The sequence below is a fragment of the Haliaeetus albicilla genome, chromosome 10 (genome assembly GCF_947461875.1).
Source record: "Haliaeetus albicilla chromosome 10, bHalAlb1.1, whole genome shotgun sequence".
NCBI classification, from domain to species: domain Eukaryota; kingdom Metazoa; phylum Chordata; class Aves; order Accipitriformes; family Accipitridae; genus Haliaeetus; species Haliaeetus albicilla.
Genome location: NC_091492.1, coordinates 27136361 through 27157597, shown reverse-complemented (window position 1 = coordinate 27157597; position 21237 = coordinate 27136361). Strand labels below are relative to the sequence as shown.

At 61.0% G+C, this 21237-nt stretch overlaps 2 protein-coding genes across 7 annotated transcripts; both read left to right on the top strand.

Moving 5' to 3' along the window:
- The first annotated feature begins 130 nt into the window (after window positions 1-130).
- LOC104325408 (dual specificity protein kinase CLK2) lies at window positions 131-14776 on the top strand. 4 transcript variants are annotated; one of them, XM_069794413.1, is made up of 20 exons: window positions 136-334; window positions 2019-2188; window positions 2368-2602; window positions 4361-4457; window positions 4805-4871; window positions 5266-5382; window positions 5616-5782; window positions 6250-6344; window positions 6711-6840; window positions 7209-7291; window positions 7525-7604; window positions 7816-7906; window positions 11311-11388; window positions 11484-11624; window positions 11731-11851; window positions 11944-12072; window positions 12268-12427; window positions 12694-12795; window positions 12904-13021; window positions 13166-14776. In XM_069794413.1, the coding sequence occupies exons 2-20, from the start codon at window positions 2019-2021 to the stop codon at window positions 13310-13312; spliced, it is 2328 nt and encodes a 775-aa protein (XP_069650514.1). In that variant the 5' UTR covers window positions 136-334; the 3' UTR covers window positions 13313-14776. The 4 variants fall into 4 exon arrangements, with proteins under 4 accessions (XP_069650512.1, XP_069650511.1, XP_069650514.1 ...); XM_069794411.1 differs by lacking the exons at window positions 11311-11388; window positions 11484-11624; window positions 11731-11851; ... (3 more) ...; window positions 12904-13021; window positions 13166-14776 and adding an exon at window positions 8340-9000 and having other exon boundaries at window positions 131-334; window positions 4364-4457; XM_069794410.1 differs by lacking the exons at window positions 11311-11388; window positions 11484-11624; window positions 11731-11851; ... (3 more) ...; window positions 12904-13021; window positions 13166-14776 and adding an exon at window positions 8340-9000 and having other exon boundaries at window positions 131-334.
- A 108-nt stretch (window positions 14777-14884) lies between these two features.
- ENTREP3 (endosomal transmembrane epsin interactor 3) lies at window positions 14885-21226 on the top strand. 3 transcript variants are annotated; one of them, XM_069794397.1, is made up of 12 exons: window positions 14885-15999; window positions 16665-16737; window positions 16865-17013; window positions 17201-17326; window positions 17420-17527; window positions 17712-17872; window positions 17994-18093; window positions 18178-18262; window positions 18369-18947; window positions 19231-19296; window positions 19516-19778; window positions 20382-21226. In XM_069794397.1, exons 1-12 carry the CDS (start codon window positions 15781-15783, stop codon window positions 20550-20552), a joined length of 2100 nt encoding a protein of 699 aa, XP_069650498.1. In that variant the 5' UTR covers window positions 14885-15780; the 3' UTR covers window positions 20553-21226. The 3 variants fall into 3 exon arrangements, with proteins under 3 accessions (XP_069650498.1, XP_069650497.1, XP_069650499.1); XM_069794396.1 differs by having other exon boundaries at window positions 19228-19296; XM_069794398.1 differs by having other exon boundaries at window positions 14887-15999; window positions 16681-16737; window positions 16903-17013; window positions 19228-19296.
- The last annotated feature ends 11 nt before the right edge of the window (window positions 21227-21237 follow it).

Below are 21237 nucleotides of genomic sequence, written 5' to 3'. Positions count from 1 at the left end.
GGCGGGGCGGGCGGGGCTCCGGAGGCGACGGCCGGCGCCGCGCCCCGCCCCTCGACCCCGCCCCACCCCGGTCCCTCCCCGCCGCCGCTGCGAGAGGGGCGGGGCTCGCACCGCGACGTATGACGAACGGCGTGCGTGCGTGGTGCGTGCGTGCGCGGCGCCGCGGCGAGCTGCGCGCGGCCCGGCGGGGACCCGGATCGGCGGCGCGGTGGGGCGCGGCGGCAGCGAGCGGCGGAGCCGGAGCAGCTGGAGCGGGGCCCGGGATTCCCGGGGGCCCACGGCCGCCATCACGGATTTCCTGTGGGACAAGCGCACCGGGCTGGCTGCGAGGACGGTGCGGCGCGGGGAGCGGCGCGGCGGGGCGGGGGTAGGCCGCGGCCTCCGTGGCTGGCGGGGGTGGCCCGAGACCGCGCGGGGCAGGCCCGGGCCGGCGGCTCCTCGCGGGGCCGCGGCCGTAGCCCGGCGGCCCGGGCGTTTCCGGGGGGGTAGGGAGCGCAGGCGGGGCCGGCCGGGCCGGATGGCCTGAGGGGGCCGCGGCTGGGCCCTGTGGCACCGGGGCGGGCGGTTCCCCACCCGCCGCCCCTTTCCTCATCCCCGCTCTCTCCCGGTGTCCGGGCCCCGTCCTTCACTTCGCGGCCGGGTCCCGGTGCTTCCATTTTTGGCGCTCGGCGCGGCCCCGTTCACGGTGGAGGCCCCGCCCGGTGGCCGCGGAGCAGGGCAGCGAGCGCGGCGGCCATCATCGTCCCCAGACCGGTTCCAGACCTGCTGTGAAACGCCCCGGTGCGGGCTTCGCCTGCTTCTAAAGAGGGTGCCCGGCCTTGGCGGGCCGCCAGCGTCGCCTTCGCACGCTGCCTTTAATTAGAGGCTGGAAGTGGCGGCCGGTGCGGCGCTCGGCGCCCGTCGTGGGCACAGTGAGACCCGGCTGCGGAGTCGCCGAACCGGGGGGAGCCGTGAGCGGCCTCGCAGAGTGTGGCCTTGTTCTGGGGGGGTGACGCTTGCTTGGGTGTAACGACCCCGTGCCCCCAGGTCACCGCATCACCGGGGGCGATTTTGGCTTTTGATAGCCCTGCTTCTAATGTCAGCATAGGTGTGGGTGCGGGAGGGCAGCCGGGTGCGGGAGTGTACCTTTTGGGGGGAAAAAAATCACTGGTGGGAGGTCTGTGGACAAAGGGAGCTCTAGCTTCTTGTCTGTGGAGACGAGGCAGACTGAGCTGCTCGATGCTTCGGAACCTAAATACATGCAAAGGATGTCTTAGAGCTGTGGAGTGAGGTCTGGCAACGGGAGCGGGGTCCTACAAACTAGCACTTCAGGGCTGGGGCCCGGTGTGCCATCTTACCGAGGGATTTTGTCCTTTGCTCTTGACTCTCTCATCCCACCAGAGAAGCAGAGGTGAGCACTCCTCCCCTCTGAGGTAAGGCCTACAAGGCTTTGTTAATGCCTCTGCACATGGAAAGGGTGTTTTTGCTCCCTGGATGCTCTAGGCCCCTCTCCCCACTCGCAGTGGGAAGTGTAGGTGTTGCTTTTTTGGCAGTAAACCAGAAACATCTCTTCAGGAGCTGCCCGCTTAGGTGTCTCCAGCACTGTTGCGCAAGGACTTTGGGCCAAGCACCGGTGATATCCTGAGCTTCATTTCACCTTCCTTCAGTTTCTTTGGTGGTGCTTATCCCCTTCCTCGGGAGCATGTTAGGTTAAAGAGAGAAGGTGGGAGCCCTGAAGGTGCAAATGCTGCTTCTGGAGCTGTGGCCCGTAGAGACGGGCATGAAGAGGGGAAAGTAACCTGAAAAACAGAACTGCAGCAAGCACAGACCACGTGGGTGGTCACATCCTTTCTCATATGGGTTTCTGGGATATCTTTTAAGTTCATCCCCTCCATCTCGGATCACCCCTGCACACTAAGACATGCTGCTGATTGCTTCCCCACCCTTACCCTAGCAGTTCCTTGGCCACTGATGATCTGCACTGGTTTCTCTCCCTTGCAATTGCCTCATGTAGTCATCATTGTCTGTTGTCCCCGTAGATGCCTCACTCTAGAAGGTACCGCTCATCAGAACGCAGCAGCCGAGGCAGCTATCACGAGCGCTACAGAAGTCGCAAACACAAGAGACGGCGGACACGGTCGCGATCGAGCAGCAGCGAGCGTGACCGTCGGCACCGTCGGGAAGACAGTTACCATGTTCGATCCAGGAGGTGAGTCTGGAGAGACAAGGCGGGACCTCAAACCCTGCGGTGCTTCTCCAGCTTGGCCAGAGGCAGATGTGGTCAGCCCAGCTTCTGGATGGCCTAGGCCCTGCTCTCACATGCTCTGAGCTGTAACTTCCTCAGTGGTGTTTGTAATCGAATCCCCTCGGCTTGCTTCCCCCCTCCAGCTACGACGACCACTCAGGAGACAGGAGGGCCTACGACCGGCGTTACTGTGACAGCTACCGGCGGAACGATTACAGCCGTGAGCGAGGGGAAGCCTACTATGAACCCGAGTACCGTCATTCCTACGAGTACCGACGCTCCCGGGACCGCGAGGGCAGCTACCGGAGCTGCAAAAGCAGCCGGCGTAAGCACAGGCGGAGGCGGCGCCGCAGCCGGTCCTTTAGTCGCTCCTCATCGGTGAGTATCCTGCTGTGCTAGGCCTCCCCTGTAACCTTTCTCTCCCAGGTGGCGAGCTGGGTAAGTAGAAAACTCACTTTCTAACGCTCTCTCGGACTCAGCTTGAGAAATGCGTAGAAAGCCTTTGATGCAGACAGCAGTTTCTGTCCACCATCCTGATGCGCCTCGGCAGTGGCTGTCCTGTGCCAGCCGGGCACAGGCGGCTCAGACCCTCTCTTAGTGTTGCCTGCTCAGAGGTGGGAGGAGGACAGCCGTGCCTTGCGAGGCTGGCGTGTCCCCCGGGGTGGTGCTGCAGTCCTCAGCTCCTTTATCCCTGCAGAGCACTGCTTTTGTTCGGTGATGCTCATTAAGAGTTGTTTAGGAACCCTAGCCAAGCAGTCTTTTGTGCAAGGTTTGTACAGTAAACGTTCAGCTGATCCTGGTCCCAGAGAGCTCTGTCTGTCTGCCTGCAGCAGGCGGCTTGGTCCCCGTGGTCCCTGGTTCAGGCCTCTGTTCTGTGGCAGGAAGCCCCCGTCGCTGAGGGTTAGGTCCTGCATCAGAGCAGGATCCTTCTGGGTGGGCCCAGCTGATGTGGGATGTCGTGCAAGGGGCTTTGCAAAGAAGTAGAGCTTGTGGACCAGTCAATTCAGGTGGAGGCAGCAACCATCACAGGCTCTTCCCAGCAGTGTCCCTGGCTTTCTCTTCTTGTCTGTTCTGCTGTTCACCTTCCACTTCTGTTAGACCCCAGACACGTTCTCTGCTCTGTGTGTGGAGCTCTCAGTGTTGTCTGGACTGTTCTGGCTGTATGTCCAGGGATGGGATTGTGGGCTGGATTCAGGTCCCAAGTCTGCTGGCCGGTTGCTCCCAGGTGTGGGGATACTTAGCTGAAGAACTGAAGGCAGGAATTTTCTCTTCTCTGGCATAAACCTCTTATCTGCCTCATCCCAGGCTGTCCCTATTCCCTGTTGGACCTCTGCTTCTCTCCTGGAAGTTAGTCCTTCCAGGATCAGCTTCTTTGGGGGAGGGTCTAGGAAGAAGTGTTACATCTTCCCCCAGGCAGTCACTCGTAAATTCTCTCTGGTTTTGGATGGATCGTTGTACTGAGAGTTGCTGCTGAAATCTCTGAATTCATCTTTTTCTGAGTGTTGGGGCTGGGGGAAGCTATGTGGGTGGTTGTTGGAATGGGGTGGGGAGTGCCTGTGTGGGGCAGCCTGGGCCTTTGCTTGTGCAGGACTTCCCAGCACCTGCCTTCTGCTGCCTTTCCTCAGTGGCTGCCATGGGGCTGAAGTGAGCCTCTCCCCACGGCCACTGAGTGCCCAGCTGCAGAGTTGTGCTTCGGCGTGCTCTCTTGGCATTATCCAGGACCTGAAGGCCAGTGCCGTTCCTCTCTAAGTCCCCCCTAGGAGTGAGAGCAGCTGGCCCCTTCCACTGCCCCTCCGCTAGCCCTTGTTCTCACCGTCTCTGCTCTCACACTGGTTCGGGTGGGGCTGTTTGTAGGTTCTTTTTTCTTTTTTTTTCTTTTTTTTTTTTTGCTACAACAAAAAGCAAACTGTTTTTTTTCTTTTCTGAGCTAGTGTGTTGTATCTTGACATGTTCCCTTGCAATATCCCTATCGTTATATATTCCTCTGTGCCGTATGAATTGGCTGGGAATCTCCTCCTGCAACCCCTCCTCAAACAACCATGTGAATTTCCAAACCAACCAATGCGTGACGCTGGCTGCTGCGCTGGTTTGAAAATCTGATTGGTGAATGATGAATTCCCTGTCTGCCTGGGCCAGCAGCGGAGTCGACAGAGCAGCAGAAGGGCCAAGAGTGTGGAGGACGACGACGAGGGGCATCTGATCTATCGCGTCGGCGACTGGCTACAAGAAAGATGTACAGCCAAATCGTAACATAATTTAGCTCTCTAGTTAAGCTCCCATCGCAGTCGCAGATCTGTCTTATCTTTCTGTTTCATTTTATTTTCATTGTTTATTAAAGAGAAACCCTCTCCTTTTCCTTCCCCTTTTGTTAAAGCTACGTTTATATTTTGTATTGTTACTGAAGTGCCAGGGAACTAGGGCAGTTGCCTTGTGCAGCCGGTGTCAGCCTTCCGCTGCTCCGGTCTCTCAAGCTGTGTGCAGGTTAGGTGTTGCAATGCATTCTCCTCTGCCTTGTGTATGCGCTGCATCCAGGTCATGCTCACTCTCTCATCTTCCTTCCTCTCTTTCTCTCCCTCCCAGATGAGATTATTAGCACCTTAGGGGAAGGCACGTTTGGCAGAGTGGTGCAGTGCATTGATCACCGGAGGTACGTCTGCTCCTGGGACAGGCAGGGACGTGGTGGTGAGGGAAAAAGAGAGAGCACAGCTGGTAATGGAGCCTTTCATGCTCAATGTGGGAGCCTGGGGATGAAAACAAGTCTCTTTGTTTCCAGTATTCCTCTGCTGGTCTGGGCACTCACCCTCTTGGGTTGCCTGTGTGTTGGAGAGGGGTCAGGGGGAGCCTCAGGGCTGTTTGTAGGGAGGGAAAAGGTGCTGCTTTGGTGGACACCCCTTAGTAACAGCCACCTTCCGGCTTGAGCAAGAGTGGTGGAAGGCTGTGCTGCACAGGATGAGGCTGGTTCAAAAAGTTGGTTTTGCAGGGCACAGGCTCCGTGGCCCAGCTCAGGGGTGATCTTGCACTTTCTTCCTGTTTCTCCTCAGGGGTGGTGCACGTGTTGCTCTCAAAATCATTAAAAATGTAGAGAAATACAAAGAGGCTGCTCGACTGGAAATTAATGTGCTGGAGAAAATCAACGAGAAGGATCCCGAGAACACAAAGTGAGTGTGTGCTTGGGGTTAAAATGGAAGGGCAGGCATCACAGCACAGTTGCAGGGATGAGATGAGAGAGGTGCTTGATGTTCTGTGACTGAATTTGTTTGTAGCTAGTTTTTGGAGGCATATTGGCTTGCTATGGGATACAGACTGAGCAAGGAAAGGAGGAGCCTGGTGCAGGGATAACATAGCCGAGTGGTGTGTGCAGATCTGTCCCAAATCAGAATTTTTCTCTCAGTCTTTGTGTCAGGATGTTTGACTGGTTTGATTACCATGGCCACATGTGCATCTCCTTCGAACTGCTGGGGCTCAGCACCTTTGATTTCCTGAAGGACAACAACTATCTGCCTTACCCCATCCACCAAGTACGGCACATGGCCTACCAGGTGTGCCAGGCTGTGAAATGTAAGTGTTCATTGCTCTTCTCTCCACTGGTCCTTGACTGACCTGGAGAGCTGTGTGGCTCCCAACATCTGTGCCAGTTTTGCAACTGGTGGCCCAAAGCAGCGAGTTTTTGCTGCGGTGCCGCTGTGCCAGTTCTGAGACTGAGCCTTCCTGCCCCTCCAGTGGTGAATGCGTGCTTGGAATGAATCCTGTTCCTGATTGTAATGTTTTCCAATGCATGTGGGCTGGCAATAGCTCAGGGCACTTCAGCATCCACCCCCTACACATTCTGATGATCGATATGATAAATCTTTGTGCTTCTGCTGAAGCATCTTAGCCTGGACTAGCCTGGCTGTTCGCACCCAGTTCTAAATGTGGGCTAAACTGGTACCAGTATAAGCAAACTGAATTAATGATGTTCGCTCTTTAGGTGGGTGCAGCCTCGCTTTGCTTCTGTTCCGTCACTCCGACTCTGTTTGTTTCCTCAGTTCTGCATGACAATAAACTCACTCACACTGACCTCAAGCCGGAGAACATCCTTTTCGTGAACTCTGACTACGAACTCTCCTATAACCTGGAGAAGGTAACAGCACTGCTTTGTGTTAGAGATCTTCTCTTGGGTTCTTGGTATACCAGACCTTATCAGCAGGTGGGAGGAGTTGGAATGTGGCCCCAGGAGACATGGGGTTGATCGACTACATTCATGCACTTGTTCAGGGCCTATGTCTTGGCTTGGACCGCCTGTGTAGTCTATAAGTAAGGCCGTAGGGACCACAGGCTTACCTGGCTGATGGTGAGAGTTTGTCTGGGGACTGTGTCAGCACTAACATACCCTCTGAAGCCTTCCCATCCCATGGCACCCTGTGGCAAAGTCTTGACTGTGTAAGGAAGGGGCTAAAGTCCACATCTCGAAACTCTTGAGTAACTGATGCCGTTCTCCCTCACAAAGAAGCGGGATGAGCGGAGCGTGAAGAGCACAGCCATCAGAGTGGTGGACTTTGGCAGTGCCACGTTTGATCATGAGCATCACAGCACAATTGTCTCTACCAGACATTACCGGGCCCCAGAAGTCATACTGGGTACGTAATGCTTGGTCTTTCTGCAGAGGCAGGCATTTGCCTCGAGGGCACTGGGTGCTGCCTGCTGGATTAAGGAGCATTTTGTCTCCACATGATTCAGTAGCTGTCCTGGGTTTACCCTGGGAGATGAGAAGTGCTTTATTTAAAATGCTCTACAGTGCTATTTTCCAGGAGGGCCAACAACTTCTAAGTTGGTGTTTTGGCATTGCTACCAGCTGGGCAGTATATTGCCACCAGCATATTGGGAGCATGGCTGGAATGGGAATTGTTTTCCTGGTTGTTTGTTTTTAAAAGGGCGAGGGAGAGGGATTTGGAATCTTAAGCCATAACTGGATCTTTTATTTAAAAAAACATTGGGTTTTTTTTAGAGCTTGGCTGGAGCCAGCCCTGTGATGTGTGGAGCATTGGCTGCATCATCTTTGAGTATTATGTGGGTTTCACCCTGTTTCAGGTGAGAACTGTATGCTGTATGGCTACCTCACAACTGATGAAAGAGGATGCTGGCTGTTGCCCAGTACAGCCAGGAGCCTCTGGGACTGATGGGGGTTCCCTCCATCCCTGCAGTCTTGTAGAGATGACCAAGGTGTTGCCCAGCAAGGGGTTCTGAACGGGGGAATACCCAGGGGTGGAGGTTGAACAACTGGAATCTGTTACATGCCTTTCCTTTATGTTTCTCTCTCTCAGACACATGACAACCGCGAGCACCTGGCTATGATGGAGAGGATCTTGGGGCCAATTCCTTCTCGGATGATCCGGAAGACAAGGTGAGCAAGGCCAGCTGGGCACTGCAGGCTTGCCAGCTCTCCCCTGCTCCATGTATAGCAGTTCTGTCTGAGGGATTGAGCTTTGAAGCTGCCTGCTGAGCCAGTTGCCCATGCTGCTGCAGTGTCCTGAGTAGTGTGCACTGCCAGGGCTGGCACATTGCAAAACATTTTGTGCTTGTGTGTAACTTGTTCTCATCTCTTACTCTGACAGGAAACAGAAATATTTCTACCATGGCCGCCTGGACTGGGATGAGAACACCTCTGCTGGCCGCTATGTGAGGGAAAACTGCAAGCCGCTGCGGGTAAGGCAGGGTGGGCAGGAGCACCCAGTTGCTTTATCCTTTTCTCATTGCAGAGTCTTATAGTGCCTGCCCCAGTTGTGAAGGTTCTTCCTGTGGGCAAGGTTGGGCCACCAAAAGGGTCAGATCAGTGTCTTTGCAAAGGAGCCTTGGCTGTCCCAGACATAAACTAGGAAGACTGCAGCAGCCTGAGCTTAATCTGAAGTGGATGATGAGGAGGGCACGGAGACCTCAGGAAGTGCCTGGGAAAGATGGGGGGCGGTGAAAACTCAGCAGTTCCGTGCTTGGTAAAGCAGCCCAGAGCGCAGGTCTAGGATGAGTGATGGTCTGAACAAGCCAGTCTTCCCACAGCTTAGCTGTTCAGCCCAGGGAATGTACTGTGACCGGGACAGGGTGCAGTGTCCTTGGCCCTAACATCTCCCCTTCATCTCTCCAGCGATACCTGACCTCTGAGGCTGAGGACCATCACCGCCTTTTTGACCTCATTGAGAGCATGCTGGAGTATGAGCCGTCCAAGCGCATCACCCTGGCCGAAGCCCTCAAGCACCCCTTCTTTGACATGTTGGAGATGGAGCCGAGCACAAAAATGTGGGACTCTAGCAGAGACATCAGCCGGTGACGCCACAGGTGCCAGCCTGCCCTCAGATTCTAGCCCCTGTGGAGGCCTGTGTGATTTCTATTCAGACACTTGGTGCTTTTTTTTTTATACATGAGAAGAACTCCCTGGACATGTTTGTAAAGCTGTTAATATGTGAGATACTGTAAATAGCTCATATTCTATATTGGCCTCTGAGCACCATGGGCCCAACCTCCTGCTGTTGCTGCTGCCATTGTCGTGAGGTGAGAGGGCCTGTATGTCCATACTGTAAATACCTCTGTTTATGTGCTGCTTTGTCTCCTGTTCTCTCCTGCCCTCCTTGGTGTAAATACTCCAGGACTTGCAGCTCTCTATAGCTTATCTGTTTCCTTGTAAGTTATGAAACTGGTGGGACCGCATGGGAATTATTTTTTGGATCAATGTCATAGCCCATCCCCACACCAGAGTTTTATAAGAATTTTGTACAGTCTTTGTGAAAAATAAATATGAAGTGAATAAACTACCCAGTCTAGGTTTGGACCAGCAGCAGCCCCTCCTGGGGCTCTTCTGCTGATCAGTTGTGCTCCTGGTGTGCAGTGGCTGTATGCTGCGCCCTGCAGAGCGAAGGAAGGCACATCCTCTTGTGGGATGAAAGGTATGTTGTGGTCCAGGAAACTTCAGTAATGAAGCCAGCTCTATCCACCTGCACCACTCCTCTCAAGCCTGGATACTGGCCTAGTATCTGAGCTTGCACTGGGTAGGAGTTGCTTTTGGCTCTCTGAGGGCTGCAGCTGGACCTGAGCAGATTCAAGGGGGAGGCAGCAAAAGTCAGGCTAGTCCCTTCATCATGCCCTGTGATCCATATTGAGGTGAGATATAGAGAAAGGAGGACAGTGGGTACTTCAAGATACGTGTTGTCTTTAGTAGAGAAACTTCTCACTCCCTGGACAGGGTGGAGCACTGGAGACCAGTGATGGCTGTTGGAAAATGTGTGTCCAGGTGCCCACATTCGGCTGTCAAACACATACCCCAGTGTCTGTCTGTGCCTTTTTGGCTCACCAGCTCTGCAGTGAGGCTGGGGCTTTGGCTTAGACTTTTCCATGGGAATTGCTGGGGATGTTTCAGACCTGATGGCAGCTCTGTGTAGGTGTTCTGCCAGCATGTCTGGGAGAGTCTCACTGGGATGGTGTCAGTAACAGAGCAGACACACTCGTGGTCTGTTCTGCAGGAGCTTATTGCTTTGCTGTGGCACCATCTGTCTGTGGCAGACTGTGTCCTGGCTCTGGCAGACTGTTGTCATGCAGAGGGATAAAGGAAAAGTCTGGCTTCACCTGGAGTTAGCGTGTGGGAGTCTCAGGAGGGGTGACATTGAGTCATCTTTGTGAGCTTGTGATCCTAACTTAAAGAGCTTGGGCTGGAAGCTTTCACCTGCCTCCTGTGGTATCGCTTGGCTAGGCAGCAGCCAGCCAGGTGGTGTGTGCCAGGGAACAAGAGCAGGGGAAGGCTATGTCCTGCTGCATATGTAGCCAGCCCCCGGGTGAGTCCGGAGGAGAATTAGATTGACCAAATAATACCTGTGGTCCGTCTCAGACTAAAAAAAAATAACCCCCATTGGTGCCCAAAACCTGAATCCACAGCTTTTACCTTCCTAGCAGAGAGCACGGTTCAAGGTGCCAGCTGTCTGGGTTGAAGTAGGAGCTCACAGATTTGTGTGTAACTTTGTAAGTCTGTGTTCGGAGGCTAAAGACTATTTTTGGCAGAGAGGTGCAGTTCCTGCTAAGCACTGAGAGCTGGGATGGGAACTAGAAGCAGGTATGGATAGATGTCCTGTGCTGTTCTCAGGATGCTGAGGAATGCCTGTTTGGGAGGGGCTGTTGGTATGCTGTCCACATGCAGCTGGTGGTTGATGGAATTGGGGATCCCTATAAATAACTGGTCCAGGAGACACAAAAGTTAAATTCCCTAAGCTGCTTGTCGTGCCATGAATTCTTGCCTGACTTTTACTTCCGTGGAGTCTGCTGTATGGCTGGTTTGGGTGGGCTCGGTGAAACAGCTGCTCCGCTGACCACCCCGAGGGTAAAGCCTGGGGCGTTCCTTGCAGGCTGGAGGTGAACAGCACCGCGGCCGACCTGGTAAGAGGCGGGAGCCGAGCCGAGGGGTTTGGATGTAAGGCCTCAGGGGGACCTGCAGGAAGGGCCTGCTGTGTGGTAGGCCTGGCTGAACGGAGCCATTGTTGGGTAGAGGAGCCGGCCCTGGGCGGGGGACCCGGAACCCGGGGGAGGGGTATGGGGGACATGGGGGCCCGGCCCTGGGATGGGACACCGGGAGCCCGGGGGGACGCGATGGGGCCCGGGCGGCGGAGAGGGCTGGGTCCGGCCCGGCGTTGCCATAGGCCCGCTGTTGCCATGGGGACGCGCTCCCGGCGGGCCCTGCGCTGGGCGGGGAGGTGGGGAGGGAAATACGCCGACACGTGACTCTGGGACATGTGGCCGCATCACGTGCTTGCCTCCACCCGGCCCAGCCCCGCGCGTGCGCAGAGGCCCCCTGCAGGGGGCTCCCCGGGGCTGCAGGCGGAGCTGGTGACGTCACCGGGCGGCGGCCAATCGGCGGCAGCGGCTGAGGGGGCTGAGGCGGCGGCGGCGGCTCCGCTCCCGGCCCGGCCATGGCCCAGCGCGGCGTCCCCGCGGTGCTCCCGGACAACCCCTTCCAGGTGCGTTCTCTTCAGGGGAGGGGGGGCGGCGGCAACGGCCCGGCCCGGCCCGGCCCGGCCCGGTCCGGTCCGGTCCGGTCCGGTCCGGTCCCCGTGTCACACCGGCCGCGTCTCTTGCAGGACCCCGCGGCGGTGCAGCCCTGGCCTGGCCCCGAGCGCGCGGCGCTGGACACCTACAACCCCTTCGAGAGCAGCGCGGTGAGGCGGGCGGGCGGGCGGCGGGGCCGCTTCCCGGCGGACGGGGCCCTCCCCGCGACCAGCGGTGCCTTACCGTGCCCCTCTTCTTCCTGCAGCCGCTGCCGCCGTACCAGGCCTCGTCGGCGGCTCTGCCGCCCCTGCCAGCGGCCGGTATGCCCCCGCCGCAGGCGGCCGCGCAGCCCCCGCGGAAAGCCAGCCCCACGGAGCCCCGAAACTACGGCTCTTACGGCACGCAGGTAGCGGGGGGGCGGCGGGAAGGCAGCTGCTGGGCCTCTGCGGGGTGGACAGGGGAGAAGGTGGGAGCCCCAGAGCCTGCGTTCTCCCTCCCTCCTCACCCCGCAGGCCTCGGCGGCCGCCGCCACGGCTGAGCTGCTGAAGCGGCAGGAGGAGCTGAACCGGAAGGCGGAGGAGCTGGACCGGCGGGAGCGGGAGCTGCAGAATGCGGCCCTCGGTGGTGCTGCACGTGAGTGGCCTGTGGGGCAGGGGAGGGATGGCGGCCACCTTCCCCTCAGGCCCCCCTGCATGGGCACTGCTGCTCTCTCCTTCTCTCTGCAGCGAGGCTGAACAACTGGCCACCGCTGCCGTCCTTCTGCCCAGTGAAGCCTTGCTTCTACCAAGACATCCCGGTGGAGATCCCTGCTGACTTCCAGAAGACTGTTTCTACCATGTATTACCTCTGGATGGGTGAGTCCCTGGGGGAAACCTAAGGGCAGATCCTGGGAGGAGGTAGAGGAACAAGTGTCCTGCATGCGAGTGAGCGCTGCTGCTCTGCAGAAGTTGTGATTAACGTGTGGTGCCTAGGTCTGGGGGGCTGAGCCCTTGGTGTGGGGAGCGGGGAGAGCCTTGCTCGGGTTGTCTGACCCACGTCCTCTCTCTCAGCCAGCACCATTGCTCTCTTCCTGAATTTCTTGTCCTCGCTGGCCTGGTTCTGTGTGGAGCCCTCATCCGGTTCCGGGTTTGGCCTCTCCATTCTATGGGCTCTCCTCTACACACCTTGCTCCTTTGTCTGCTGGTATAGGCCGATGTACAAAGCTTTCAGGTGTGTATCTGCTTGAGCTCCCAGGCCAGCAAAGCAGTGGGGTGGGGTGCATGGCTGGTGCTTGAAGCTGGGGAGACTGGGCTGCTCAGTTAAACAGGCCCTTGACCTGAGTGCAGCACCGATGGTGTCTCAGCTCCTCATGGCCTTTGGGTCTGGGGGATGGGGTGATTCTGCACTGAGCTTTGTCTTCTCCTTGTGTCCCCCACTTTAAGGAAGGTTTGAAAGTTCTCTTCTGTGGCCTAACCTCGCCTATCTCTTTCTCCCAGGAGTGACAGTTCGTTCAACTTCTTTGTCTTCTTCTTCGTCTTCTTTGCCCAGAACGTGATGTACGTGCTGCAGGCGATTGGCATACCAAACTGGGGATTCAGGTGCGCGTTGTGCTGACCCCAGGGAGCCCTAGCCGGCCAAGTACCCCAGAAAGGGAGGAGGTGGGTGGGGAAGAGGGAACCTGTGGGCAACCACCTCTTGTTTTGCAGTGGCTGGATACTGAGCCTGATAGCACTGCGGAAGAACACGGCCGTGGCTGTGATGATGATCCTGGTGTCTTTGTTTTTCACAGCAGTGGCTGTGTTGGGCATCATTATGCTGAAAAAGGTGAGTTTGGATTGAACCTCGGGGACAGAGCACCCCACTGGGAGGACAAGGGTGGGTTTTGGCAGGCATGGGGTCACAGCTCTGTTCGCTGGGAGTCCAGAACGGGGCTGGTACTCTGACCCCGAGCCTGCTGCTCTCTTCCAGATCCACTCTCTGTACCGCCGGACAGGCGCCAGCTTCCAGAAAGCGCAGGAGGAGTTTGCTGCGGGGGTCTTCTCCAACCAGGCAGTACGCACTGCAGCAGCCAACGCTGCTGCAGGTGCCGCCACCAATGCCTTCCGGGCACCCTAGCTGGGCAGGGGCCCCGGCTTCTCATCACACGTGGGCTCTTTCTAAGGAAGAGGAAATCCAAATTGCATCTTCATTGGATCCCCGTGTGTCTGCATCAGCTGTCAGAGGCTGCCTCATCCCAGCTTGGAAGTGCTGGTGCCTGAATCGTCTGCTGCTCTAACCCCTTTCCTCACGGATGGAGGCTGTTCTGGTTTGTGCTGGTCCTGTCCCCTCAGCGGACTGGGGAAGGAGTGGGATGGGAGGTGCTGTGGCCAAGCCCTGTGCCTGTCATCGCCCTCCCTTCCAGCACCAGCTGCTGGGGGCAGGTGTCTCCTCCAGACGTGTGACAGGGACCAGGACTGAAATGGCTGCTCACCTTCCCTGGGCTCTTCTGTTTCCCCACCTAGTGATGCCACTTGTGTGCCCTGGGTCATGAAGGTTCCCCTTGTGCCCAGTCCCAGTGCGTGCAGGGGCTGGCTCTTCCCTGGAGGCTTTTGCCTGCCTTCCCTTTGGTGTGGGACCTGATTCTCTGCCAAGAAAATTGTCCCCCTCTTCCCCTAGGGGCTTGCTCCAGTTGAGGGGCTGACTCTGTCCCCAGGTTGCCGAGCTGGGAGGCAGCCCTACTCTGTTCCCTTTCCCCGTCCTTTCCCTTTCTCCTTCGCTGGGCTGAGCGTGCTCTGGGTGCAGGGATAAGGAGAGCAGGGCTCGGAGAGGCAGCAGTGGAGCATGTGCTGCTGGTGGGGCTTCCTGCCTTCAGCCTGTGTGCCTGGCCACAGCCATCTGGGACTGGCACATGGTGGACCCTAAAGCTGGTCTGGGCACTGAGGAGGGATCCTGGTACCTCCTTGGCTCCCTCCTCACCTCTGGTGGGGGGGTGAACAGCTTCTCCCTTCCTCCTCTCCCCCTGCCCTGAGGGTCACTCCTCACTGCCCCTGGCACTCTTCACCCTGAGGCTGTCCCTTCCCCAGGGCCTGAGCCCTCCTCCCTTCTGGAGGGCTGAGCTGGTCCCTGTGTGCAGCGCTGCCAGTATGTACCCTGTGTCCCTGCTAGCCCCTGGTGTCCCTTGTCCCATGTGCCAGTGTCCTCGGGCATCCCTGGGCCTGGTGTCCCTGCGACGGGTCTCCTGAGTTCTGCTTCGCTCCACCTCCTCTCTGATGCTCCTGGGTTTCTCCCTGCTGCTCCTGGGCCAGCTCCAGGCCCGCAAGGCTTGGGGGGCTCTGCCCAAAGGCAGGGACTGCTCTGGGCCCCACTGCTCGTGCCTTCATCCGTGGGGGCCGGTGCAGGCGGCAGCTCCCGGCAGCTGCGGGGCTCTGCCCTGTCCCGCTGCGGTGGGAGCTGACGCTCGGTGATGGCAGCGGCCCCTGTTCCAGCCGAGGCCGTCTGTCCTGCCGCAGGGCAGCTCCTGCCGCGGCCTCCCGTGTGTTGCTGCGCCCGACGCCAAGCCGCCTTCAGGTTTTATTTAAGGAATAAATGAAGTTTCATTCACTCCGTGCCTCCGCCGTCTCTGTGCGCTGACAGGAGAGCGCGGGGAGAGGCCGGTGAAGGGCGGTGGGGCGGGCCGGACTACAGCTCCCGGCGTGCTGCGCAGGGGCGGCCCCGGTGCGGGCGCGGCCCGAGCTGCCGCCGGGGTGCGGGCGGCGGCGGGAGCGTTCCCGGAGCTGCCCTGCGCCTCGGGCGCGCCCGTTCCGCCGCCCGCCTGCTGCCGCGGCCGCGGCCACCGAGCTGCGGCCCCGGCGGAGCGGGGATCCCCGGAGGCCGCCGCCGGGTGCTCGGCGGGGGCGGGGGGCGATGCTCGGCCGCGCTCCGCGCAGCATCCCGCCGCCCGGGCGTCCCCGCCAGCCGCTCCGCGCGGGGCTGGGGCCGGGGGGCGCGGGGCAGCGAGCCCGCCGGTAGCCGCCCGCCGGTACCGGCCCGTGGCCGGGGCCGCTCCTGGCAGCGGGACCCCGGCCCCTGCGCCCGCGGAGGATGCTCCTGGGCGGCGGCCGGACCCCCGCCCGCTGCCCGGCCCGCGGGTCCCGCCTCCCGGCGCTGCCCCGGGAGCCGGCGGCCTGGCCCGGGCGCCGCGTCCCGGGCGGCGGCTCTCGGCCTCCGCAGGGCGGCATGATCCCCCGGCGGGGGTCCGGCGCTCGAGGGACGGCGAGAGAGGAGGAAGCCCCGGGGCCGCGCTCTGCCTGCGGCCGGGAGCTCTAGGCCGGCTCTCCGGCCGGGATGCGAAGGTACCGGTGAGGCCGGTTCCGTTCCCCGGACACCCCGCGGGGCTTCTGGCGGCCCCCGGTCCCGTGTGGCCGTGGGCGCTGCCCCGAGCACCCCTCCCGGGGGGCAGGGAAGAGCCGCCGTCAGCATCCTCCGGGAGGCGAAAGGTGGAGCCCGGCCCGTTCCCGCAGAGCGTCCGTTCCTGCTTCCCCCGGGCCGGCCCTGTCCTGGCGTGGTGCCGCCGGCTGCCCCGGGGCTCCGGGTCTGGCTGCCCCCGCTTGCCGCCCGGGGCAGCCATGCCCTCCCCCAGCGACTCTAGCCGCTCGCTGACCGGCCGCACATCTCGCAGCCTCACCCACCTCCACGTTCAGCGGACCTGGCTGCAGATCCTGCTGGTGCTGGGCTTCATCCAAGTCATCCTGGGCGTCTTGATCGTCACCTTCAGCCTGGTGGCGGCCACCATCACGCCCTCCGCCAAGATCCGGCACTCCTGCCCGTCCTGGGCCGGCTTCTCGGTGAGTCTGGGGCCGGGGCAGTGCGTGGAGGGGTCCTGCAGAGACCTGCTCTGCTGGGTCCATACAGCTCCCTGGATGCTGAATTTGCTGCCGGTCCCAGGGGAATGTAGCCCCGCTGCTCCCCCACTCTCTGCCTGTGGCTACTGCAGTGCATTGTGGGAGAATCCCAAGGGTTACCCCAGGGTGACTCTGTGAGGGATGGGGACCCCTGGAGCGGTGCGAGGGGCTATCCAGGGTATGTGTTGAGGTGAGACACTTCTGGACAAACCCTGAGCAGGTTTGTGTAGCTGCAGGCAGGGAGAGATGCGTGGGGTGCTGCAGTGGCAAGAGGGTGGGGGACCGGGTAGCCCTGCCCTGCTCCCGTGCCAAGCTGCGTACGTGGGGTGAGGGCAGGACCCTGGCAGACCTTGGGTCCCCTGCGGCGACCCTGCGGCATGGATTCTGGCCTGGGTTCGCTACCTGGCACAGAGCTGCCTGCAGTCCCCAGGCTCTCCAGTGCCCTGAATCAGCAGTTTCTCCCAGCTTGCGGCACTGGGACTGCCCCTACAGCCCTGCTGCTCCTGGGCCAGCTCCAGGCCCGAAAGGCGTGGGGGGCTCTGCCCAAGGGCAGGGACTGCTCTGGGCCCCACTGCCTGGCACAGTCCCCTCCCCATCCTCACCCCCAGGCTTGTGTGTCTGCAGCTGGCGCTGTCTGGGCTCGTTGGCATCGTCTCCTGGAAGCGGCCACTCACCCTGGTGGTAGGTGTTGGGCGGGAGCAACCCTCCAGAGGCGAGGGGTCAGGATGGAGAGGGCAGCATGAGGGGGCCGAGCAGCCCCATGTGGCCCTGGACGCGCAGCCGCGTGCATCGGCTCCCTGCTCTGCAGCCCTGCCCGGCTGGCAGCCCCTCTCCTCCCTGCTGCAGATCACCTTCTTCACGCTGCTGTCGGTGCTAGGCGTCATGCTGACCCTCGCTGGGTCCATCCTGTCCTGCCAGAATGCACAGCTGGTGAAGTCCCTGGAGGCCTGCGAGAGGGTGAGGCTGGCCAGGGGCTGCTGCAGTGCCCCCGTGTGCCTGGGCAACTGAGTGCACTTTGTCCCTGGCTGCAGGGCTCCGGGGACATGGGGAGCTGTGGAGCAGGGGTCTGGTGGCTGGACATGCCAGTGGCTCTTGGGGGAGAGCACAGCATCCAGAGGTCCCTCACAGTGTTCCTTGTCCCCAGGAGAGGGACCTGTGTGTCTGCTGCCAGGCCCGTTCAGAGCCACATCCCACGTCCTGCAGCCGGCAGAGTGACATGCTGACCATGTTCCCCAACCCCAACTGCCGGACCATCCGTGTGGCACTCAAGGTGGGGGACCTGGGGGCCAAGGGCTCCCTGGGGAGCGGCTGTGCACCCCACCATGCTCTGTGGGCATCCACAGCTCACCCCACTCCTCCCCAGGACCTCCTCTTCAGCGTCTGTGGCTTGACCGTCTTCTCCACCATCATCTGCACACTCTCTGCTGTTGTGTGCTGCATCCAGATCTTCTCCCTCGACATTGTCCATGTGGTGAGTCCCAGCCCTGGCCCAGGAGCAGATGGGGCTAGGGAGTAGTGCTCCCAGGCTGGGGGTCCCTGGGGTGCCAGGGCAGGACCTGGCCCCAGCCAGGTGCGGATTACAGCCTGGGATGTGCATCCCTTGCTGGATCTCTGGACAGGGGGTCCCAGCTCTCCCTCCTCTCCTCTCCCTGCAGCTGGTCCCCCAGCGCTCGAGCTCTGTCACGCTGGAATGCACGTCCCCCCCCAACACTCTTCTGCAGAGCATGATGGACTTTGAGGAGTTTGTGCCCCCGGTGCCACCCCCCCCCTACTACCCGCCCGAGTACACCTGCAGCTCTGAGACCGACGCGCAGAGGTACGTGGCTGGGAGTGAGGCTGGTGGAGCAGGGCCACCGTGGTGCAGGAGCTAGGGGCCTGTTTGCCCCCAAGCAGGGCTTGTCCCACCTGATGTGGCTTTTCTGCTCTTGCCTCCACAGCATCACCTACAATGGCTCCATGGACAGCCCCGTGCCCCTCTACCCAACCGACTTCCCCCCTTCCTACGAGACCGTGATGGGGCTGCGGGGAGACAGCCAGGTGGGAGACGGGGCTGCGAGCAGGGAATGGCTAGGCAGGGCTGGGCTTCTGCTCTGCCTGTGCCCTGACCACGTCGTCCCACAGGCCACCCTGTTTGACTCGCAGCTGATGGACGGCTCGCACACCTGCACCTGCGACCGCGTCCCCTCCATCGTGCTCAGTGGAGAAGGTGAGCCTGCCCCATCAGTGCACCTCAGGCTGCAGCATCAGTTGGATGGAAGGGGGACAGGCCTTTCCTGGCAGCTCTTTACTCGTGTCCGCTCTGCTCCTTGCAGTGTCCATGGACAGCGGGTCCCTAATCATGTCCGAGATCATGGACATCCCTGGGGACAGCAGCCCCTCAGAGGACTCATGTCTGCTGGAGCTACAGGGCTCCATGCGCTCCGTCGACTACATCCTCTTCCGCTCCATCCAGCGCAGCCGTGCGGACTACTGCCTGAGTGTGGACTGCGTGCAGTGCAGCCACCACGCGCGCAGCCCCACGCTGGGCTTGCAGGGGCCCTTCGAGGAGATGCCCCAGCCCCGGGTGCGAGGGGAGCGCTCCTACTCCTGCTCCACAGCAGAGCCCAGCCACGACAGCATCTTGGTGGGGGGGGCTGTCACCCACAGCTGCAATCGCCTGGAGGGGCTGGCCCGCTGCGCTGGCCCCTGCTTCCCCGAGGTGCGGCTCAAGGAGAAGGGCTCACTGCAGGGGCGCGGGGGTGGCCGCTCTGCGGGGCCCGACACTGGGCGCCTCTGCCACCCACGGCGCAACAGCGAGACCTCCTGCCCCTCATCCCCGGCCCCGGTGCTGAGCCAGCGCCCGCTCTTGAGGTCACACAGTGACCCTGGCATCCTGACGGCCAGCCATGTTGGTAGGTGGCAACAGATGCCGGGATGGGGATGTGCGCGCGGCAGTGTCTGTCCAGTGCAGCCGGGATGCACCGCAGGTTTTGGCTGCATTTCTCTGTGGCCAGATGCGATTAGAGCCGGTCTGAGGTGGGCAGTTGTGCCAGGAGAACGGGGGGAGCAGGTGGGGTCTGCTGGGCTGGGAGGAGGGGGGTGCTGGGTGGGTCGTGCTGCCTGGGCTGGTGCTGGGGGTCCACACAGCAGTGTGGGGTGCTGCCAAAGCCTGAGCGTTCTTTCTGCTCCTAGCAGATTTCAGGGAAGTACTTTATACCAAAGCACTGGAGGACACCGTGTCCAACTCCTCTGCGGATACAGGTCAGAGCACTGGGATATACTGGGATATCCAAAGAGGTGGGGGAGTGTTTCTGTAGCCCTTTGGGGATTGGGCTCGCCCCATTGCGGCTGGGATGATGGAGACCTGTGGTGGTACCGCTCCCACCAGCTGTGGAGGGGAAACAGCAGGAATCCCAGGGGCTGCAGGGTCAGGTCCTGTCAGGAGCAGTTTCCTGGCATCTGACGGTAGTGTCTCTGCAGGGCTGTGCTCAGACGCCTGCCTGCTCCGCCATTCGCACTGTGACTCCCCCCCACTGCTCCGGGCTGGCTCAACAGGGAAGAGCAAGCTGCTGCCCTCCAAGAAGGTGACGCAGCAGCTGTCGAAGACGACGACCCGCTCCCTGGGGGACCTCAAGGTCTGCCGGAGCACCCGTGGGCTGGTGGCCAGGTTCCTGCAGAGACCTAAGCGTAGCCCAGCAGCTGGTATCGAGGTGCCCGGGCACAGCTCCCAGGGGCACAAGCAGGTGGGTGCCAGCAGCCATGATGTCCCAGGGGACAGGGGCAGCTCCTCTTTCCCAGGGACCCCCATCCACACCCTCTCCTGCCCTGCGGTCTCTACCAGCACCTCCACGCTGGTCCTTCCAGGGTCTCCATCCCCCTGCCATGCACCCCATGGTGTCGGCACCCCAGCTGTAGGCAGGAGCTGCAGGCAGAGCCTCCTTCCTGCAGCACTGTCCTTGCCCAGCCCTTCTTGGCGTTGCAGCCCCTTCCCCTCGGTCCCCACTGTAGCCGCAAGTGGGAAAATCGTGCATGTCGCAACGGCTTTGGCTTTGCCCCTGAGTCACCACAGCCTGGAGGCCATTGCTGGGACATCCTGGCCTCAGCTTACGGGAAGCTGGAGACCTTGCGCAGCCCCGGGAGGCCCCAGTAGGAATGAGCCCATCCTTAATGACAGCGTATGCGTGTGATGCACACTTCCGCCATCCCTCGCCACCTCTGTCCTCCTGCCCCGCGTGCCTGCCCGGCTGCCCTTGGTGCACCGGCCATGTGGCAGGGCAGGTGAGGGCACGGTGCTGTGGTTAGGGGTGCCGTCCACGCGGCTGCAGCTTGTCCCCACGGGGTTGCAGGTTCCCTGGAGCGCCTGGCCAGGAGCAGAGCGGCCCCACGAAGGCATCCACCTGCAGAGCTGCGGGGATCTGAGCTCCACCTCGTCCCTGCGACGGCTTCTGTCCGCCCGCCGGCTGGAGCGCAGCCACCCGCGGAGCCTCAGTGGGACCTGCAAGGAGAGCGTTCTCTGACGACGCACCCCCACCTGTGACAACCTCCGTGGGGACCCTCCTGGTGCAGAGAGGGAGGGTCCTGCTCTGGGCCAGGGCCCTCGGACATTGCTTGGACATTGCTGCTGCCCCCGCGGGGCTGGGTCCTGCACTGCTGCCCTGGGGCCTCTTCTGGGCCCTTTCCCCAGGTGGGGCCAGGGCAAGGGGCTGGTCCCCTGGGGTGTCTGCTGGGGGGCCGAAACGGCCATGCCTGTCCCCCCCTGCTCTGTCCCCTGTGCCAGCCGTGCCTGTCCCCTGGGATGGCCGTGTCTGTCCCCTGCCCTGTCCCCTGTGCCGGCTGTGCCTCTACCCTGGGATGGCTGTGCCTGTCCCCCGCCCTGTCCCCCCCCTGCGCTGGCCATGCCTGTCCCCCGTGCCAGCCGTGCCTGTCCCCTCTGCTGGCTGTGCCTGTCCCCCATGCCAGCTGTGCCTGTCCCCTGCCCTGTCCCCTGCGCCAGCTGTGCCTGTGCCCTGTCCCGCCCCCCCACACCGGCCGTGCCCGGTCCCCTGTCCTTTGCCCTGGCCGTGCCTGTCTCCCGCCCGGTCCCGCCACGGCCCGCGCCCGGCTGCGCCCGGGGACGCGTTGCGGGGCCGGTCCTGCGGCGCTCGCAGCCGCGCTGCCCCTCGCTAGAGACCGAATAAACGTGGTCGCCGCCCGCCCGGGGCC